This window comes from Acanthopagrus latus, chromosome 18 (assembly GCF_904848185.1).
Source record: "Acanthopagrus latus isolate v.2019 chromosome 18, fAcaLat1.1, whole genome shotgun sequence".
Lineage (NCBI taxonomy): Eukaryota > Metazoa > Chordata > Actinopteri > Spariformes > Sparidae > Acanthopagrus > Acanthopagrus latus.
In genome coordinates this window covers 17,473,542-17,491,435 of record NC_051056.1, presented here as the reverse complement: position 1 = coordinate 17,491,435, position 17,894 = coordinate 17,473,542, and the positions used below count along the sequence as shown (strand labels likewise).

The 17,894-nt window shown below is 43.3% G+C and overlaps 4 protein-coding genes across 7 annotated transcripts; 3 read left to right on the top strand and 1 right to left on the bottom strand.

Moving 5' to 3' along the window:
* The first annotated feature begins 120 nt into the window (after window positions 1-120).
* On the top strand, window positions 121-4,491 carry gcna (germ cell nuclear acidic peptidase). 4 transcript variants are annotated; one of them, XM_037076740.1, is made up of 13 exons: window positions 121-267; window positions 627-729; window positions 812-986; window positions 1,072-1,144; window positions 1,295-1,344; window positions 1,468-1,534; window positions 1,635-1,702; window positions 1,808-2,200; window positions 2,308-2,467; window positions 2,628-2,766; window positions 3,272-3,407; window positions 3,528-3,732; window positions 3,833-4,491. In XM_037076740.1, exons 2-13 carry the CDS (start codon window positions 640-642, stop codon window positions 4,062-4,064), a joined length of 1,788 nt encoding a protein of 595 aa, XP_036932635.1. In that variant the 5' UTR covers window positions 121-267; window positions 627-639; the 3' UTR covers window positions 4,065-4,491. The 4 variants fall into 4 exon arrangements, with proteins under 4 accessions (XP_036932635.1, XP_036932634.1, XP_036932638.1 ...); XM_037076739.1 differs by having other exon boundaries at window positions 155-258; XM_037076743.1 differs by having other exon boundaries at window positions 250-282.
* A 365-nt stretch (window positions 4,492-4,856) lies between these two features.
* LOC119007227 (olfactory receptor 10G4-like) lies at window positions 4,857-7,239 on the top strand. Its single transcript, XM_037076747.1, has 4 exons — window positions 4,857-5,069; window positions 5,168-5,426; window positions 5,523-5,624; window positions 6,426-7,239. The coding sequence occupies exons 2-4, from the start codon at window positions 5,211-5,213 to the stop codon at window positions 7,026-7,028; spliced, it is 921 nt and encodes a 306-aa protein (XP_036932642.1). The 5' UTR covers window positions 4,857-5,069; window positions 5,168-5,210; the 3' UTR covers window positions 7,029-7,239.
* Window positions 7,240-7,359: 120 nt separating this feature from the next.
* Window positions 7,360-10,402, bottom strand: cetn2 (centrin, EF-hand protein, 2). Its single transcript, XM_037076750.1, has 5 exons — window positions 10,079-10,402; window positions 9,702-9,866; window positions 9,426-9,554; window positions 8,340-8,477; window positions 7,360-8,194 (listed from the first exon to the last, which is right to left on the bottom strand). The coding sequence occupies exons 1-5, from the start codon at window positions 10,079-10,081 to the stop codon at window positions 8,105-8,107; spliced, it is 525 nt and encodes a 174-aa protein (XP_036932645.1). The 5' UTR covers window positions 10,082-10,402; the 3' UTR covers window positions 7,360-8,104.
* Window positions 10,403-11,492: 1,090 nt separating this feature from the next.
* nsdhl (NAD(P) dependent steroid dehydrogenase-like) lies at window positions 11,493-16,556 on the top strand. Its single transcript, XM_037076746.1, has 7 exons — window positions 11,493-11,738; window positions 11,838-11,999; window positions 13,071-13,217; window positions 13,331-13,459; window positions 13,731-13,873; window positions 14,100-14,202; window positions 14,739-16,556. The coding sequence occupies exons 1-7, from the start codon at window positions 11,718-11,720 to the stop codon at window positions 15,069-15,071; spliced, it is 1,038 nt and encodes a 345-aa protein (XP_036932641.1). The 5' UTR covers window positions 11,493-11,717; the 3' UTR covers window positions 15,072-16,556.
* The last annotated feature ends 1,338 nt before the right edge of the window (window positions 16,557-17,894 follow it).

Genomic DNA, 17,894 nt, shown 5'->3' with positions numbered 1-17,894 from the left:
AGGCGTATTAAAGTAGAAATGCAGTATTAAATTGACATAATGAAGTGTACGTTCCTCATAGTTGAATGGGACGGTGCACCATTACACGTTACCATGTATATCCGTCCTACGATGGTGGGCGTGGTTAGAATGTCACATGTTATTGGAAGCACGTTCCGGTTGGTCAAATATCTTGTGACGACTTCCGGCGTTATGCAGCGCAAAATTTGAATCGACCTCCATGTTCACATCTGTGTGTTATCTACAACAACAACAAAAGCGAGTTTGGTAATCATATCTCAAGTGAATTATGTTTTAATTAAATTTCCAAGACAAATTCATGTCGTGTATACAAACGTACAACGCTGAAATGTTAGCTTGAGTCCTAACAATTAGCTTTAGTTAGCTAGCAAGTTAACGCTAACGGTAAGGCTAACGTCTTTTAGAATCTCTCGTTAATGAAGTTTTTACATTGACTGAATAAAAAAAAAATCAACTTGTTACATTTATTTAACCATGAGCTAGATTAGCCAGCCTTACTTTGCCTTTGGTAGCAGTATATTATCTTATAAACCTTAAGTTTGACGTTAGCGGCTGGACTTTAAACGTTAAATGACTGTGCCCTGGTTTGTGTTGCGTTTTCACAGAGAAGAGGGAACTATGAATAATGACACCTGCAGATTATTCCAAAGAGTGGCTCAAAAGATGGGATGGGCTAACAAAGAAGGACTGGACGAAGCAGAAAAAAAGGTTTGTTGCTTATTTCATTTACCTGCGCGTTAGGAAAAAACACGTATCGCACACACGCAATATCTTTCTTCATCGTTTCTAGCTAATAAGCTCGATTGGCAAGAGTCGTCATGCTGCCACCAGTGGTCATCGATCGCCTGCCCAGCTTGCCCTCTCTGACAGTGAAGATGATCCAGAGAAGGAGAACCATTTCTTCAAGGGCAACGATTACAGGAACAAGTCTTTAACGGAGTCTAGTGATGATGACTTTGACCAATGTGAGTTAAATTAGATGGATTATGTACATTAAATTATGTGACACAGCTTGCAAACGTGTGAATGTGTTGTGTTCTTATTACCCAGTTCTCATTGGAAGAGCTACACCCAAAGCTAAACCTATATCACAGAAACCAGGTAGTGCTGCAAGGAAAGCCAGGTATGAAAAATGAAGTGTACTGAAAATGTCTTTGTGAGGAAACATCTCTGTGTTGTTTTTCTAGTTTAATTTGTGCTTCTTACTTGTCTCATCAACGTTTTGGTGATAGTTGTGGAACTTCTAAACCATTATTTGTTCATTTTCTTTTAGTTCAAATGTTGTTGTGGTGAGCTCGGATGATGACGGCAGCTTCGAAACATGTAAGTGGTTGTTCTGTGGGGTTAAAGTTATCTATATGTAACCAATCAACAGTCTGATAATTTAACATCATTATATTGTCTGTTACATTTTTATGTCGTATATCCTCGTTTTGCACATTGAAGATTTGCAACGAGTAAAAACCCCTAAAGCCAAGCCGAAGAAAATATCAGAGAGTGGAAGTGAAGATAGGTGAGTTCATGACTTTCTTCCCTCCAAATCCACTGTCACTCTCTGGAAAGGTTTGTTTTCCATATCTGTTTCCCTGTTTTTCTTTTCTTTTATCGCACAGCCTCAAACACTTCATAGTGGATGACTACTCGTCAGATGATGACTTTGAGAGAAAGCCATCATTTAAAGGTAACTCTGAAGGACCTATCATTACTGATGTTCCTTTTATATTGAAAAGAATATCACTTGTCTAATTGTGTAAAACGGTGATGTTTTGTGCCAACTGTTTTGCAGTGCCTACAAAGAGCAATACTCCAGCAGCCCAGCGTCCATTGATGAGACCGCTGTCTCAGTGTGACTCTCCAGTCTTTGTCAGTGACAGCGATGATGATGACAATATTGTGGTTAAGAGCACTTGGAGGACTCGTCACTCAAAGCCCCTGCCGAAGGCTAACAAGATTGATGCTCTGCTGTCTGATAAAGAGGAGAGTTCGCCATCACTGCCGGTCTTCTCTCCTTTTTTGCCTCCTCTCCACAAAACATCACTTGCCTCTCCCAAACGCACTCTCTCAGCACCTTCTAAGTTCGATGAGTCGGCCAGTTCTGAGGAGGAGTTCACATCTCTACTAGAGAGACTGAAAAGGAAAAACAAGTTCACTAGCGCCTCATTCTCACCTAAGAATGCAGGTAACTGATTGTCTCATTCTACCCGTCTGTAGTTTTTGGTTTCTTTCTAGTTATGAGGCTGATAACTATAGTTTTCTGTTTTTTTTGTTGTTGTTTTTTTAATTTAGAATGCAATAAGGAGCCTCCTCTGTTGGCTCCTCCTGTAAAGGCAACCCCAGCCTCCAAACCATTAAAGGAAACACCTCTGCATGTGAAGACACCTGGAAAATCCTCCATCCTGAAGCCCGCAGTCAGTCAGACAGAGCCCAGACACGGCCCCACCAGCAGGTACATCTGTTGACCAGTTTTTATGTATAGCTTTAAAGGTTGGACATACTTTTACGTACTTTCACATACGTTTTAATGTTTTATTGTGAAGGAGGCCTGTGAAGTATTTTGTCTCTCATCTTCTTTTTGCTTCAGTTAACCCTGTTTTCTCCCTTTTTAGGGTGGCGTTGTGTAAGACCCCAGGGTGCTTCTTGCAGTCCTTATCGAACCCTGGCTCCACCCGCAATTTTAAGCAGAAGAAGGAAGAACTTACCAGTAAACTCTACCAGCTGTATAATACCAGTGTGTTTGACAGTAAGGTGAGGAGCAATAGTTTTTCTGTTGCTTCATTTTTAGAAATTTTTAGAATCATCATCAGATTTTGAAGGTTTAAATATATAGATGGTTGACGAACCTAAGGAAAAAACAACACTGAGGTTCTTGTTATGGTATTGAGCCACTATGTGCTGCCAGAATAGCTTTTAGTGTGCTTTACATCAGTTCTACAAGTCTCTGGAACTCTACTGCAATGAAACATGCAGAAGTCTTGCAAAAGTTTCCTTATCTGATGTGTTTTGATAATGGCAGTGGAGAACAGTGTCTAACATGTTAGTCCAAAATCTGCACAGTGTTCAACTGGGTTGAGATCTAATGACTGCAAAGGCAAAAGCGTCATCTCATACTTTTGATGGGGACAAGTGGATCCACACCATGCCAGCTAAATGATCCCCACAGCATATGTTTCAGTTTGTCACTCTACATTTTTCAAATGCCTTATTCGCATGTTGTACGTTTTTCTTTTTCCTTGTCTGTCATGAATTCTAGCTTCCCGTCGACATGTCAGTGACTTGGAATAAGAAGATGCGGAAAACAGCCGGTTACTGTGTCACAGGACAGGAGCGAGGTGGAGGGAGGCGCTATGCTCGCATAGAACTGTCAGAGAAAGTCTGTGATTCTGCAGGTAGAGCTCTTTTTAAGCCAGATAGACCAAATAATAAACTGCCTGCTGTAGATATGCACTGTCATCTGTTCTGCATTGTAAACACTTTCTCTTCATCCATTGTTGTCTCCCGTCCCCAAGATCGTCTCAGAGACACACTTATTCATGAGATGTGTCACGCTGCGACCTGGCTGATCAACGGTGTGAGGGATGGCCACGGGAACTTCTGGAAGCTGTATGCTCGCAAATCCACGCTGGCGCATCCTGAGCTGCCCATGGTCACCCGCTGCCACAGTTATGACATCAAGTACAAATTCCAGTACAAGTGCACCCGCTGTCAGAATACGTATGTCTGATTTCAGATGTTTTAAAACCTCTTACCGTTCTTTGTTATTTATTTTGTATATACAGGCTGCTGTGTTAATCTTTACTATGATTCTTCACAGGATCGGACGTCATTCCAAGTCGCTGGACACGCAGAGGTTCGTGTGCGCCCTCTGCACAGGACAACTGGTCTTGCTGACGCCTTCCAAGCCACGTGCTCCAACACCCTTCGCCAGTTTTGTCAAAGAGAATTATGGGACTGTTCGACAGGAGCTAGCTGGACAAAGCCATGCGGAAGTAATGCGTAAACTCAGTGCCGACTTTTCCTCCAAGGCTAAACTCAGTCAGAGCTGAGACCTTTGAACTTTCTGTGCTTACAGCCACGAACTGAGCTGCACAACTGCAGGAAATATCTCTGGAATACCTCGGTGGACTTGTCTTACATAAATGAGCAGCTGTGATTATTAATATGAAATCTATTTTTCTGTTTTTTTATGTCGTCATTTCAATATTTGTCGGTATGCGATTAAGGACTGGACCTGCTGTAACGGGAAAAACTGAGCCTTAACACAGAGTTCATATTCCTGAGTCTCTGTGTTTACTGTTTTCTGTGTGTGTGTGTTTGTGTGTTTTCCATGTTATTCAACACATGATGGAGATGAGTTTTTTTTAAAGGAATTACTGAGGGAAATGTTCATTCACATCAATACGGTATTTTTATTTGTTCGCTTTGAATTTTCTGTTGATATATGATTAAATAAAGTTTCAATTTGTGACTGTACTTTAAATGGACGCTTCAATTTTTTATGTTTCTGTGTGTAAACAGTTTTAAAGTTATCACAAGAAAACCGTTCCAGAATAATTTCACCTTATAGTTACAATGTTTAAATTTCTGTGTTTGTGTTAAACCCGCTGACTTATGTCACGCCCAGCACATGTTGACAAAGCTTCCCTCATATTTCACAGAAATAGGGAAATGTGTGTGTGTGTGGGTGAGAGCGGATGGCGTTTTCCACGGCTGCGCCTCTGCTATCTGGCAAATATTGACAGGTAGAACACAGTTCTGTACAGATGTATTATTATTGTCCCTGACTTTTGTATGAATACACAAATGTAATCCTGATAACAAACACTAGCTGTTGACACATCACTGTTCACAGGGATGAGGTTTTGATGCCGGAGGTCCAGCACGTTGACATGGTGTGGCTGAGTGAATGGACAGGCTCTCATGCTGGCACATAACAGGGGGATTCAGTTGCAGTCAGACATCAGGATGAAATCGACTTCTGAACATGTGTCTGCTGTGCTGTGTCACGTTCAAATGCTCATGACAGAAGAGGATCTTTGAAACACGTGAAGGTGAGAGTATGACATCTTTCCCCCCTGTTTTAGATGAGGTCAAATGTTGGTTTTATGCCACCCTGGTGCTCATGGCTTGCATTTTTATTTCATACTAGGATCAAAACCATCTGTCAGGTGGATCAAAAGGAGCTTCATGTCATGGACTTCGACTGTAACGTGACAACACTCAAGTCCCAGACGCAGATCAACTCCACCGTCTTCCACCAGGTGAAGATGGTCAGCATGTGTGTGAGCTGCACCTTGAACACCGTGCTCAGTGTTCCTTTACTCCTGGTCATCGTTCGCTCCCCGTCGCTCCTCAGACACACTCGCTTCCTGCTCCTCACACACCTCCTCTTGTGTGACAACCTCCAGGTACTCAACCAAGTATTCTTAATAACTGAGATGATGGCGACGATAATGTGCTCTTTGACCATTTGAGCTAAACAATCACCACCTTTACCATTTCAGCAGCTCCTCTGGACGATCACAGCAGTCCTCTTGAGATCCAGAGAGGGTATACCCGTGACCCAGTGTCTGATCTTCTGTGCTATTATCCAGGCCTGCTCATTGGTTTGTAAAACACTATGTATCTTTTCTGGTCAAGCTGAGATTTTTTTTTTTGAGTCAAGTCAGTTATAGTCAAGTATAATAACTGGAACAAATTTCAGACCATTCATTTTTCATCATTTTTTAAGTCTGTCTGAAAACATTGCTCACATGCCCAGAGGTATTTGCTCTTCCTGTCCAAACCCGGCCAAGAAGTGATTCCTTGCTCATTAAAACGTGATTTAAATGTGAGTTAGACATGTCGAATGGTATCCAGTAAAATGTGTCATTTCAGTTCAGTATTCCCTCTTTTTGAGTCTTCGGTCGGTGTTGCCTCACTGAGTAGAGGAATAGTAACAAAAAGTGGCCATATCATATGCAAAACATCAACTTTTGTATGAAGACTGTGAGAAGTCTTGCATTGAAATGGCATTGGAAAGGAATTTCTTCACAACTAGCATGGACAGGAGGAACATTTGCAGCGATCTGTAATCATTTCTTTGTAAAAAAGTAGCCCAAACCAAACACTGGCTCCAGAGGCGGTCTGTCATGTTTTTTTTCCTCCTGCAAGTTTCACTGTAGGCTCTTGAACATGCTTTAATGCTCAACACTACATGCCACTGCATTCTACACACTGGACCTTACAGTGGGCTGTACAGTAAGGAACAGAAGAGACCTGGTGGTCTCTTTAAAATGGCTCTGGTCTGCCCTCTTCCTGATCGGACTTGCCCATTATGAAAACTGCACTCCTCTAACTTTGACGTGACAGCTAAAAGCCAAAACTGACGTGCATCGACATCACCATCTTCTCTTCTTCTTGCACAGGTGGACCTCTTCCTGAGCACTGCTCTGGCCGTGGACCGCTTTATCGCTGTAAGGTGGCCCCTGCGCTATGAATCCCTCATGGGTCGCCGGCGGAAGAGAACTGTCGCAGCCATATGGACCTCAGCAGTCGTGCTCATAGGCGTGGCTTTGTGTATCAACCTCAGCACCATCCAGGTCGACTTCACCCTCCCCCGCTGTCGACCGCTCATCATGTCGCCCTGCCTGCCGAGGACGTCGGCCCTGGTGCTTTACTGCACGGTGGGCACTGCTGTGTTGGTGCCGCTCTGTTTTCTGACCATCCTGGGATGCTTCTGCCTGCTCTGCTGGGACATCCACTCAGGACTGCCCTGCACCAGGAGGGCCTGTGTGACCCTGAGCCTCCAGGTTGCTCAGGCCATTCTCTTCTCTGTCCCTGTGGTCACGAACAGCTACCTGATCCCTGGCTACCTGCACAGCGACGCTCTCGATATCGCGACCACCATCACTTACAACCTGGGGGTGTCGCTCATCCCCCTGGTCTACGGCTACCGCTCACGGGAGCTGCAGCAAAGGATGCTGCAGGCAGCACACTGGAACAAAGTCAACAACGGGAGTTTGTCATAAAGGCTTAGAAACATCCGCGGAGCTGCTATTCATGAAACTTCACGCGGCTGGATAACGGGAGCACTGCTTCCTGTTTCCCACATTTATTGCGTCATGCTTTGAATGTACCTGATTGTTTGAAACGCTGGCCTGCATAGCCGAGTCAATATGCTGTGGTGCTGTGCGAGATCTTCCCGTAAACCGTTTGCATTTCAAAGACAAACCATATGCCTTTTTATGAGCAGCAGTTGAATCAAATCAGCCATGTGAGTGAAAAAAACAGAGGCAAGCTGTTCAAACACTGATAACGTCTGGACACATGGATGGATGGCGAATAAAAGGGAAGAGGAACTGCTTCAATATTTTTTAATCTGCAGCTGAAACACTTATTTTTATGCTGTATACCTACTGATTAAAGTCACTGTGTAATATACAAAACATTCAAGAGTACAGAGGGGTTAAATACTCGGTGCTACAAGAAAAATACATCAACCATCGACCGTAGATAGCAGGAAGGTGTGCAGGTCAGAGAGGTTGGGCAGCTTCCCTGATTGTGGTGGTCACCTCTCGAAGAGGCACAGGCACAAATCCACAGCACTGAGGTGAGACAGCACCCACATTTCTCGGGAGGACCAGCAAAGACATGAAACAGCGGAGCTACCAGCATTTAAACCAAACAATATACAAACGGATGAGACTGCATTATCAATAAAAAGCATTGGAATGTGTTTGTCACTGTAGGCACTGAGAATCTCATGACGACGTAAAACCCATTAATATCATTTAAGCGTATTCTTCATAAAAGTATGCAGCATTCCAAACAAGAAGGGAGAGTTTTCTCCCTCTGTTTTTGGCAAATGTATTGTAGATAATTATGTAAATCAACCGAGGATAATTTGGCATTCGATCAGGCTTTTATGCTCGGGTCTCTCACTGTTTCCTTTCAGTGCACAATAAGACAGTTGAAGCCTCGTCTAAAGTTAAGAGGTATGGCACGACACAAAAAAGTAAGGAGACATTTTGAGATAGAAGTAACGTAAATGAGCAGCATCACGTGTTCCCCTCGACGTCGCAGACCCGGATTTCGTGCACTTCCTTCAGTACAGGCAGGTTTTCTTCATAATGCGCAGGAACTCCTGCTGGTTCACCTCTCCATCTCCGTCCCTGTCTGCCTCATCGATCATCTCCTTCACACACACACACACACACACACGAAATAAGGAGGGAATCAAAAGAAGAATGGAGGGATGTGAACATTAACACATTCATATATCTGAATTTGATAAAGGGAGATTTAGGTAACTAACTATATTGCACAGTTATGTGTTTTACCTGCAGCTCTTCATCTGTGAGGTTCTCTCCCAGCTCTTTGGCTACTCTCTTCAGATTCCTGAATGAGATCTTGCCCGTCTCGTCGTCATCGAACAGGCGGAAGGCTTTCAGGATCTCCTCTTTGGAGTCCTTCTCAGCCTAGAATCAAAAGGAGACGGGGAGTAGTTTTACCACAAAACGCCATCCTGCAGGAGGTATGTAGTTGTCGTCAGTTGGTGATGGTCTGTTAGGATGGTTAAGTCAACCCCAGTTGGGTTCTAGGGGCGTATTTTCAGCAGCACAGATACACAGAAATATTATAGGAATACTTCAGGCAGAAGTGTGTCTCTATGATTCTCTGACTCTTTTGCAGCTACATGTTGCAACTTGTCATGAAGGTGAACTAACTCCATATAGTGAATAGGGACAGACCGTTCATTGTTTCAGTTCATTATTAGGGCAAATATTCAACATCTTTAATATTATCAGGTTTGTGTTTTTTGAGTGCGATTGCTGGCATTCTCTCTTGGTAATCAGCGCTCAATGTCGTGTCCATCTCACTATCTGATATCTTTTACTTCAAACGCATATTGGTTCCATATAGGTTATCGGTCTCTTTCATTACTGAAAATTGGTGTCAGCACTGAAAAGAAACAAACAGACTGGTCGATCCCTATTAGTGAGTATAAATGTTGCAATATAGCATGAAATTGATGTACTTATATTATAATATAGTTTGGAGAATATTAGCTTGAAGGCAAATCTGAAAGATTATAAATCTGTCTGCTACTTCAGCACCTCGGACAGCACCATGGAGGTATCAATACAAGGCATCCTTAGGCGACTAATATCTAACTTCAGAGCCACGGTCGGGGCCACAGAGTCGAACAAGCACAAACCACAGTCAGATAAAGGATCAATGAGTCAGGTAAACTGGACGAACATTTAAAGGTGGACTATGACAAAGTTAAAATTTAAATTAAAATGTGCAATCTGTCAGACAAAAGCAGATCACTTTAAAACAAAAAAAAAAACTAAATGAACGACGGATGAGTTACTGAGCACTGGGAATGCACGTGTAGTATTTTTCACAACATGGGTATCCACCATTTTCTGTGTCATGACCGCCAGGAAGTCGGCGAAGGATATTTTCCCTGTGCCGTCCTTATCCACTTCAACGATCATCTTCTTGATCTCCTCCTTCTTCGGTTCAAACCCCAGAGCTCTCATCGCAACCTGGAACAGTGTGAGACGGGCGGAGAGTGAGGCACACAGAGAAAAAAAAACACCTCCACCCCCCAGGACACATGATTGTGATCAGTGTTCTAGCTCCTTTTTTTCCCTTCTTCTTCTTCTTCTTCTTTCTTTTTTTTTTTTTTTTACCTTGAGCTCCTTGACATCGATGTATCCAGAGCCATCGGTGTCAAACAGCTCGAAGGCCTCCCTGATCTCCTGCTTCTGCTCCTCGGTCAGCTCTGGTTTGGGGGTGGTCTTCTTGCGAGGAGGTGGTACAGGACCCTGCAGGGATGGTCTCTTGGCACTGGTTGCCTGGTGAGGCACAGGGGGCAAAAAAAAAAAAAAGAATGTAATGGTAGCATTCTCAAAAATAAGAGCAAAATATTATGACACCAGAAACAGAGAGGTTTCTGGGAAATTAAACAACAAAAAAAAACAACAAATAGCTTTTAACAAGAATAAGAAATAATATTCATCAAATGCAACAGATTAACATAGACGTAGGATTATCCTGAAACACTCACCATCGGTCTCTGTGTTTTTACTGACAAAAGGAAACTGCAGATCTATCAGTCAGTGTTTTGCTGTGGGCTATGAAGCCTCCCTATCATTTAGGAAGGAGGAGGAGGAGGTGATGGAACGCTTTTTACTTCACATCAGCTGCTCCGCATCAACCTTTTAGTCACACTGAATATAAGGCGGTCTCTTATTCCTCAAAGTCGACTATTTATTTCTCAGAAACATTCGCTAAAACGCGCAGCAAATGAACGTTTCTAGCTCACAGCATGCAAAGGTTTTGCTGCTAAGCAGCTGCTGTCATGGAGCCCGACGTTTGATTCGTTCACCCCGTGTGCCCGCACACCGCCCCTGGCGTTTAGTGGCTGCTGACGAGCTCTAGCAGGATTCGGGCGGGGACGGATGGGAGTAGATATCAAACGCATCAGTCGGGCAAAAAGCTTATTGGTTGCTGAGGATCACGGGGTGCAAGACACGATCAGAAAAGGACCCGTCCCCCCAAAATATATCTTATTACATATATATGGTGTATTTGCTGTGTGTGAAACTGCCTCAGTACACCATCTACTGGCACAAAGCTTCTTCTAGTAGAAAATGTAGATAATAATAATAATAATAATAATAATAATATTAACGAGACACTAGGGAATAGTTCATGATAATCCTAGAAGTGTAAATAATAAACATAAAAGGAAAAGATGATTCGTGTCTGATAGCCTCATACAGCCTAATATGGCCTATAATTATTGTATGGGTCCACAATAATCATCTCAGATATGCTCCAACATGTCTGGTTCTTTTTTTTTTTTTTTTGCAGCTTTCTCTTTTCTATCATCATTGTCTCACTACAAAATCTTTTTTCCCCCTATTGCCCCCCCCTTATTCTTCATGCAGAAGTTTCAGTTCCACAAGTCAGAAATCAACAGGTATTATATCCTTCATGTTTCTTTCCTCAGAATAAAGGATTTGATTCAAAATCAAGTTAGTTTCCAAGTAGGTTTTCACGAGAGGTATATGACTTTGTGTTTTGGTGAGAAACAATGAGCACGATGTTTAGACTACAAAGATAAAATATATAGGTTTTTTTTTAAAAAAAAAAAACAAAAAAAACAGACTAGATGTTTAAACGGGAAATTGACAGCACTATAAGAAAAAGAAAATCAGAGAAGTATAAAGTAAAATATTAAAGTAAAAAAGTTGCTTTAACAGAAAAATACACAGGAGTACCAGAAGAGGAGAAAAATATTAATATTCATGGCGATACACTGGCTCTGCTGATTGGTCTGACGCCAATCGGGGGCGTGGTCTTTGAGCTGGAAGGCGGAAGGAATCACTTTGCGTTTGCCGATTGGTTCACACGGTGGCGTTCTTTGACGTATGCTCGACACCATTGGCTATTGTCGAGCGTCACCTTTGTGCCGCGGTTTGGCTCGACCAATCACGGGGCGCCTCTCACTCAGCTGATTCAGATTGTTCACTTCTCGTGCGCGATTCAGTCTGCAGGTAAATAGTAAAGAGTCGCGTGCTTGTTCAGTTAAAAGTTGTCTCGCTGTCAGAGTCAGAGACATACGTGGTCACACCTGGACCTCAGTCACCTGTGTGAAGTCCGGACAGTCTGTCTCACCTGTTGGTCCCTGCTCCTTCATCATGGCCACGCGGGTTCGACCGGTGAGTTAAAACGTCCTCATGGTGCTTCAGCCCGTCATGATGCTAGTGCCGATCAGCAGCTCGAGCTGTATCAATAATCGATTTCTGCGTGTCAAACAGAGCAGTAAACGGTGCGCAGTGATCGGGGGGTCTGGCTTCCTGGGCAGACACTTGGTGGAGAAGTTGCTGGACCGAGGTTACTCCGTCTCTGTGTTCGACATCCGTCAGAGCTACGAGCTGCCTGGTGTCACCTTCCACCAGGGAGACCTGTGCGACAAACAGGTGAGGCCATCGGACAGGCCGACGTCACAAAAATAAAATAAAAATGGGTGTTAATGACTGACCCTTGACAGATTCGACTCCCCAGATTCTAAACTAAACACACAACTAAAAACTAAACCCTTGACCTGGTAACACTATCTATAAGACACCTGAGGTGTGGGCCATGAATGTTTAATTGTTATTAATTATTAAGAAATGATTCAAATTGTTCAGCTGTTAGAGGATTAAAATGCTTCCAGTCGTCGTGCAGTTTGTCAGTGAGCTGGGGTCTGACTGATAGTGGATTTTTTGGGCCGATGTTGGCGAGTAAAAAAAAATTCAATTTCAATACATTAGCCAAGATATATATGCTTCAAACATGGCATGGCAAACATCATGGACTTGTATATGTATGTAACAGAGGCAGTATATTTTAAATGTAAACGCTAAACTTTCTCATCCACAATAACATTCAGTGCACTGAAATGGTACATTTCAATAGGAGTTTTTTAATTCTAAATGATTACAAGCATACTTTTCTGCATCATGTCCAGTTAAAATGAAATTTAAAAAGTTATTACATCGCCACATATTGGACAACATATTCACAGATACCAGGATATCTGTGATCGTCCCACAGTGCTGCAGGGGTGACGTAGTTTTGTGGGCTAACCCAGAAGTTAGCGTGGCCCTGGGCCCCTCGACCACAAGCCTGTGGGATTTTTCGACTGGATTTTGGATTATTGCAGAAAATAAACTCTGTGGCAAACCCAGTTTTGTGATATTTACCTTGTTCAGCAGGGTAGTCTACACAGATGAAAACCACTTTTATGATTTCTGTGTAAAGGTTGAAATTTAACTTATTTCAGGTATTGTAAACCCACACAAAAACCCCCACTGACGTTGATACAAGGGAACCAGCAGTGCAAAAATGCAAACTTATATCCGGGTTTTAGGACTCATGCCTGCAGCACTCGATATTGTCCTATTTATTGGCCCCCAAAAGACTTCAAAAATATCTCTGTCCTGGACCAACGACTCTTCAGATGCAGTTGTCAATAGCTGTGAAGTGTGTGTCACACTGTGCCTCAGGCTCTGCTGCCAGCTCTGAAGGACGTGTCCCTGGTCTTTCACTGCGCCTCCCCGGCCCCTGCCAGCGACGACCGCGGGCTGTTTGAGAGGGTCAACATTCAGGGCACACGCACGGTTATTCAGGCGTGCATCGAGGCTGGAGTACAGGTGAGGCAGCCAGCGGATAAGAGAGTGGGCTTTTCCTTTAGTTTTTTGCCTAAAATGTGGTGTTCAAAGATGCAGGCTGCCGTTAAAATGGTTTATGTGTTCCATCTTTCCAGAAAATGGTCCTGACAAGCAGTGCCAGTGTGGTGTTTGAAGGGACAGACATTAAGAACGGGAGGGAGGACCTGCCATACGCCAAGAAGCCCATCGACTATTACACAGAAACCAAGATTGAGCAGGAAAAGGTGAGAGGGTTATTTTCAGTTTGAGTTTATTGGTTCCAAGATTGAAACCAAGTGATTTTAATGAGCAGTATCATCAGTTTTTGGAATTTCCTTCATTCTCATGATGTGATCAGTATCGCATTTCATAACTAGCCTCGTTTCCCTCAGCGTCATCTGTTCCATGCCCTTCACAGTCAGACACACTTAAGAGAGAGCGAGCACAGCTTTGCATCGCTCTCTGTTTTGCAGTGTGCAGAGCTGAATGTTTCCTCCCGTCTCTGCTGTGTTGTAGCTGGTCCTCGAGGCTTGTGACAAGGAGAAGGGTTTCCTCACAGTTGCCATCCGGCCTCACGGCATCTTCGGCCCTCGGGACCCGCAGCTGGTTCCAATCCTGGTGGACACGGCTCGCAGGGGCAAGATGAAGTTCATCATCGGGTGAGTCGAAGGGATTCGATGATTGATCCGACTAATTAAATCTATGAGAAGCTATCGAACCAAATGGCTCTTGTCTCAGCGTAATCGTTGCAAAAGAAGAATGTCTCAGCTCATAGACCGCTGTACTGGTGTGCTGAATTATTAAATGCTTTAATCCGTGTTTTTTCAATTCTTAGCACTAAATCTTTTTTTTTTTTTTTTTAATGAAATTCTTTCTTCTCGTTAGTGATGGGACCAACCTGGTGGATTTCACCTTTGTGGAGAACGTAGTTCATGGCCACATCCTGGCTGCTGAACGCCTGAGGCCAGACTCCCCCGCATGTGGAAAAGTGAGTGAGAATAAAAACAAGATGCAGTGCTGACCTCATCATGTTGCTGTTTTTAAAAAAAAGACCCATTTTGCCTCTTCGACCTTTTTAACATTCAAGACCTTTCATGTGCACAGGAATCTATTTGAACACTGAAGGAAAAGGGAAAAACAGAGTCAGCCACAGGAAACACTGCTCCTGAAAGGCCTCGTCAGTAGTCCCGCCTTGTATTCAGTTTGCATAATATATGCCAAGTGACTAGTAATTGTTAGGTGCTGGCTCAGGCGTGTGAGAACTGACCAATTAGAGAAGGCTAGGTATTCATGAGCCAGGGACAGGCGCAAAAACAGAGCGTGAGAAAACTGATGTGTTTCTGAGCATTAAAGCATGTAAACCTATTCTAGTAACCAATGAAAATAGGCATAATATGTCTCCTTTAAAGGATTCTGTTGCCTGTAACACACATTCTTCTTCACGGTCATGATTTCCATTTGTGGATGCAACTGGAATTTCAGATGCTTCAATTGCTTCAATTGATTGCTCTGCTTCAATTTCAGCCCTACCACATCACCAATGATGAGCCAATAAAATTCTGGGACTTCATGTCTGAGGTGTTGGTGGGCCTCGGGTACGCCGCCCCCCGCTATCACCTCCCCTACGCTCTCGTGTACGGACTGGCCCTGCTCCTCTGGCTGCTGGCTCTCATCCTGCGCCCTCTAGTTTCCTTTAAACCCACCTTCACACCAATGAGAGTGGCCCTGGCCGGAACCCACCACTACTACAGCTGCGACCGCGCCAAGGAGGACCTGGGCTACAAACCGGTGGTCGGTCTGAAGGAGGGGATAGAGCGCACGGTGCAGAGCTACCCTCATCTCAGACAGGGGGCTTGATGTCGGAATGGAGGCGGAGACTGTTGAGACGTGTGAGCCTGTGGCCATAAGGTGATCAGGTTTTACTAAAAGGACAAGACAGCTAATCAAACTCCCACATTCGTGCCTTTTTATGTACCATTGTCACCAGCAGATGGCAGCAGAGGGTCTTGGGTTCAGTCAACACACTGCAGTCTGATACTATGAATGTTTCAAAGCACTTGGTGCATTTCGAAAGCACGGCAAATATACTGTTTACACAGCAGAGACGTACAGAGATTCTTGTTCCATTGTACACACATTGAGATGCTTCTTGCTTGTGTCAAAACACCTTAATACATTCCACCAACAGATTATTCTCCTGAAGCTACCTGCATGAAAATGATGTTTAAAAAGATGGTCTGGCTTCACATTATGTGGTCAAACATATGTGGACAGGGTTGTGTATAGCATGGGCATTTTTATTTTGTTTGAAGTAAGCGTCTTAGTTTGAATTAAGGGCAACCTTGGTCCTACAGCATATGGTGATACTTGAGACAATAGTGTGCTTTGACTTGTGCCAGCAGTTTGGGATCGGCCCTGTTTTGTTTCAACAGAACAATACCTCTGTGCCCAGCACCATTTGCATAAAACATGTTTTTTTTTTTCTGGCCTTCTTTCTGGCCTGCACAAAGAACCGACCTCATCCCTATCCATCATCTTAACAATGAAGTAAAATGGTGACTGTGAGGCAGACCCTTTCATTTGAAAGTCTGTCCTAATACTATACATACCCACATGTTCACTGAAACTGTCGGGTGCTGCTGTCTTTGTTCCCTCCTGTCCACACTCACCATGAACGGTCATGACGTGACTCAGATTTAAGAAATGGGGGGGATGAGTCCACAGTATTTGTTGGACATGGCTTGCATTTCAAGTTTAGCCAAAGCTAATGTGAGGCTTTAGCAGTCTGAGATCAACAAATATAGTGTGTTTTTTCTTTTTTGAAACCATCCTTCCATCATAGCCAAGCAAGGAAACAGTGTGTGGATGGAAACAAAACAAGGGAATTTAGCACTGAAAGCACTGAAACTTTGGAAGTTACCCTCTAAATATGACTAAATCAGACTGCCGAGGTCTATTATGCAAGGATGAACTTAAAAAGAATACATTTGACCCAGAACAAGGACTGTCTCTTACACTGGTACTGCTTTAGGATAGGATCTCTTCATGACCAATTTGTACAGGGGGGATGATTAAAGCTGTCAGTAACTATTTTAATCTACAGATGGACATGCAGCTGATGTTTTGAGATGGATTTAACAAAGTTTTCCAATTCTTTGAAATGCTTAACGGTCAAACATGAGACTGAACGTTTGGTGTTTACATACTTTTGACCACATGATGTGCTTCCATATATAGATCATTTACACAAATTTAACTTGTTCAAAATGCACTTTGTTCAACCTCGCTTCCAAAAAAGTTGGGACGATGTATAAAACATGAATAAAAACTGGATGGACAACAGTTCCAAAGCCCATGTTTTGTTTGGTTCCACACCTGAGGCTGGCCACTGAGCAGCTCAGTTGGGGTTAAGGACTTTGCTCAAGGGCACCACAAAAGCCCCCCGTACGACACGTATACAATCGTGTGTTTACACAAAGTGGTGAACCTCGTCCCATCCTTGCCTTTGAACCGCTGAGCCTTTCAAGACGTCCCTTTTATCCCCAATCAAGAGACTATCTCTGTTACCAATGAACCCGTTTGCCTGTGAAATGTTTTTCCAACCGGTATTTGAGCATTCCACGGCTTTCCCAGTCTGTTGTCGCTCCTGTCCCAGCTTGTTTGTTTCATTCACCAAAGTGAGTGTATGTTTATTATCCTGTCCTGTTCCATTTATTTTTTTAACACAGTGTCCCCAAATTTTTTTCGGACTGGGGGGGAAGTTACTTTCACTCTGATACTGGAGTATGTCTGCTAATAGAGGAGATGTGTTTCTCTCAGTTACGTAATCTTCTCGAATAGTCTTCAAGTATCGTCAACGAATACAATAATGGGATGGGCAGTGGAAATGCATCGTGGGTTACAAACTTTTTATTTGTCATTTTGATGATGACAAAGTTCTTAATAGTTGTAAAACTGCTGAAATACTGCCTCATTTGTCAGTATTTGTGGTAAATGATATAAACGATTAGCTGATACAAAGATTCGTTCTTCCCTAGGTAAAGCATTTTTGTCATTACATGTCTTGGTGTGGTGACAAATACTTCACATTCTCGTTTTAATACTACGCCAGCAGCACCCTAGTGATTCACTGCTAGAGTCAGCGCCACCGGGCAAGGCCGTCCGACTGGTTTCTTGTTTTGGGGGAGAGAGGGAGAGGGATCTCGCTAGATAATAGACTCAAGCGTTTACACTTGCCAGTGTGCTCACCAGGGTGAAACTTTGGCTTTCAGACTTGTTAATTTCCTCCCCCGCCCCTCCCTCTCGCTCTGACATGTTGCGAAATCTATTCACACCCTTTTCTGATTTGAAAAGCCTTCGCAAATGTACGCGCAGCATGTGTGAGATTACTTTTTGTATAGAAGCAGTAGTTGGCTGATCTACATGTTGTGTTTTCAAACACTGGCCGGATGCTCAGACGGCGCTTTTTGTTGCAATTTGTCGCAGAAATTGTCAGGACAATTGCTGGAGCGTGGACTTCTTGTCTTTCATTCAGACAAACATAAAAACAGTCACTTACACTGAGCAAACACTTTGATAACGGTTTTCAGCTGCCTTTGGACCTAGAAGTTTTATTTATTCTCAAACTTCCTAGTTCAAACATAAAATTAGTATTCAATATATTTAGTCTTTAAAGTCAAG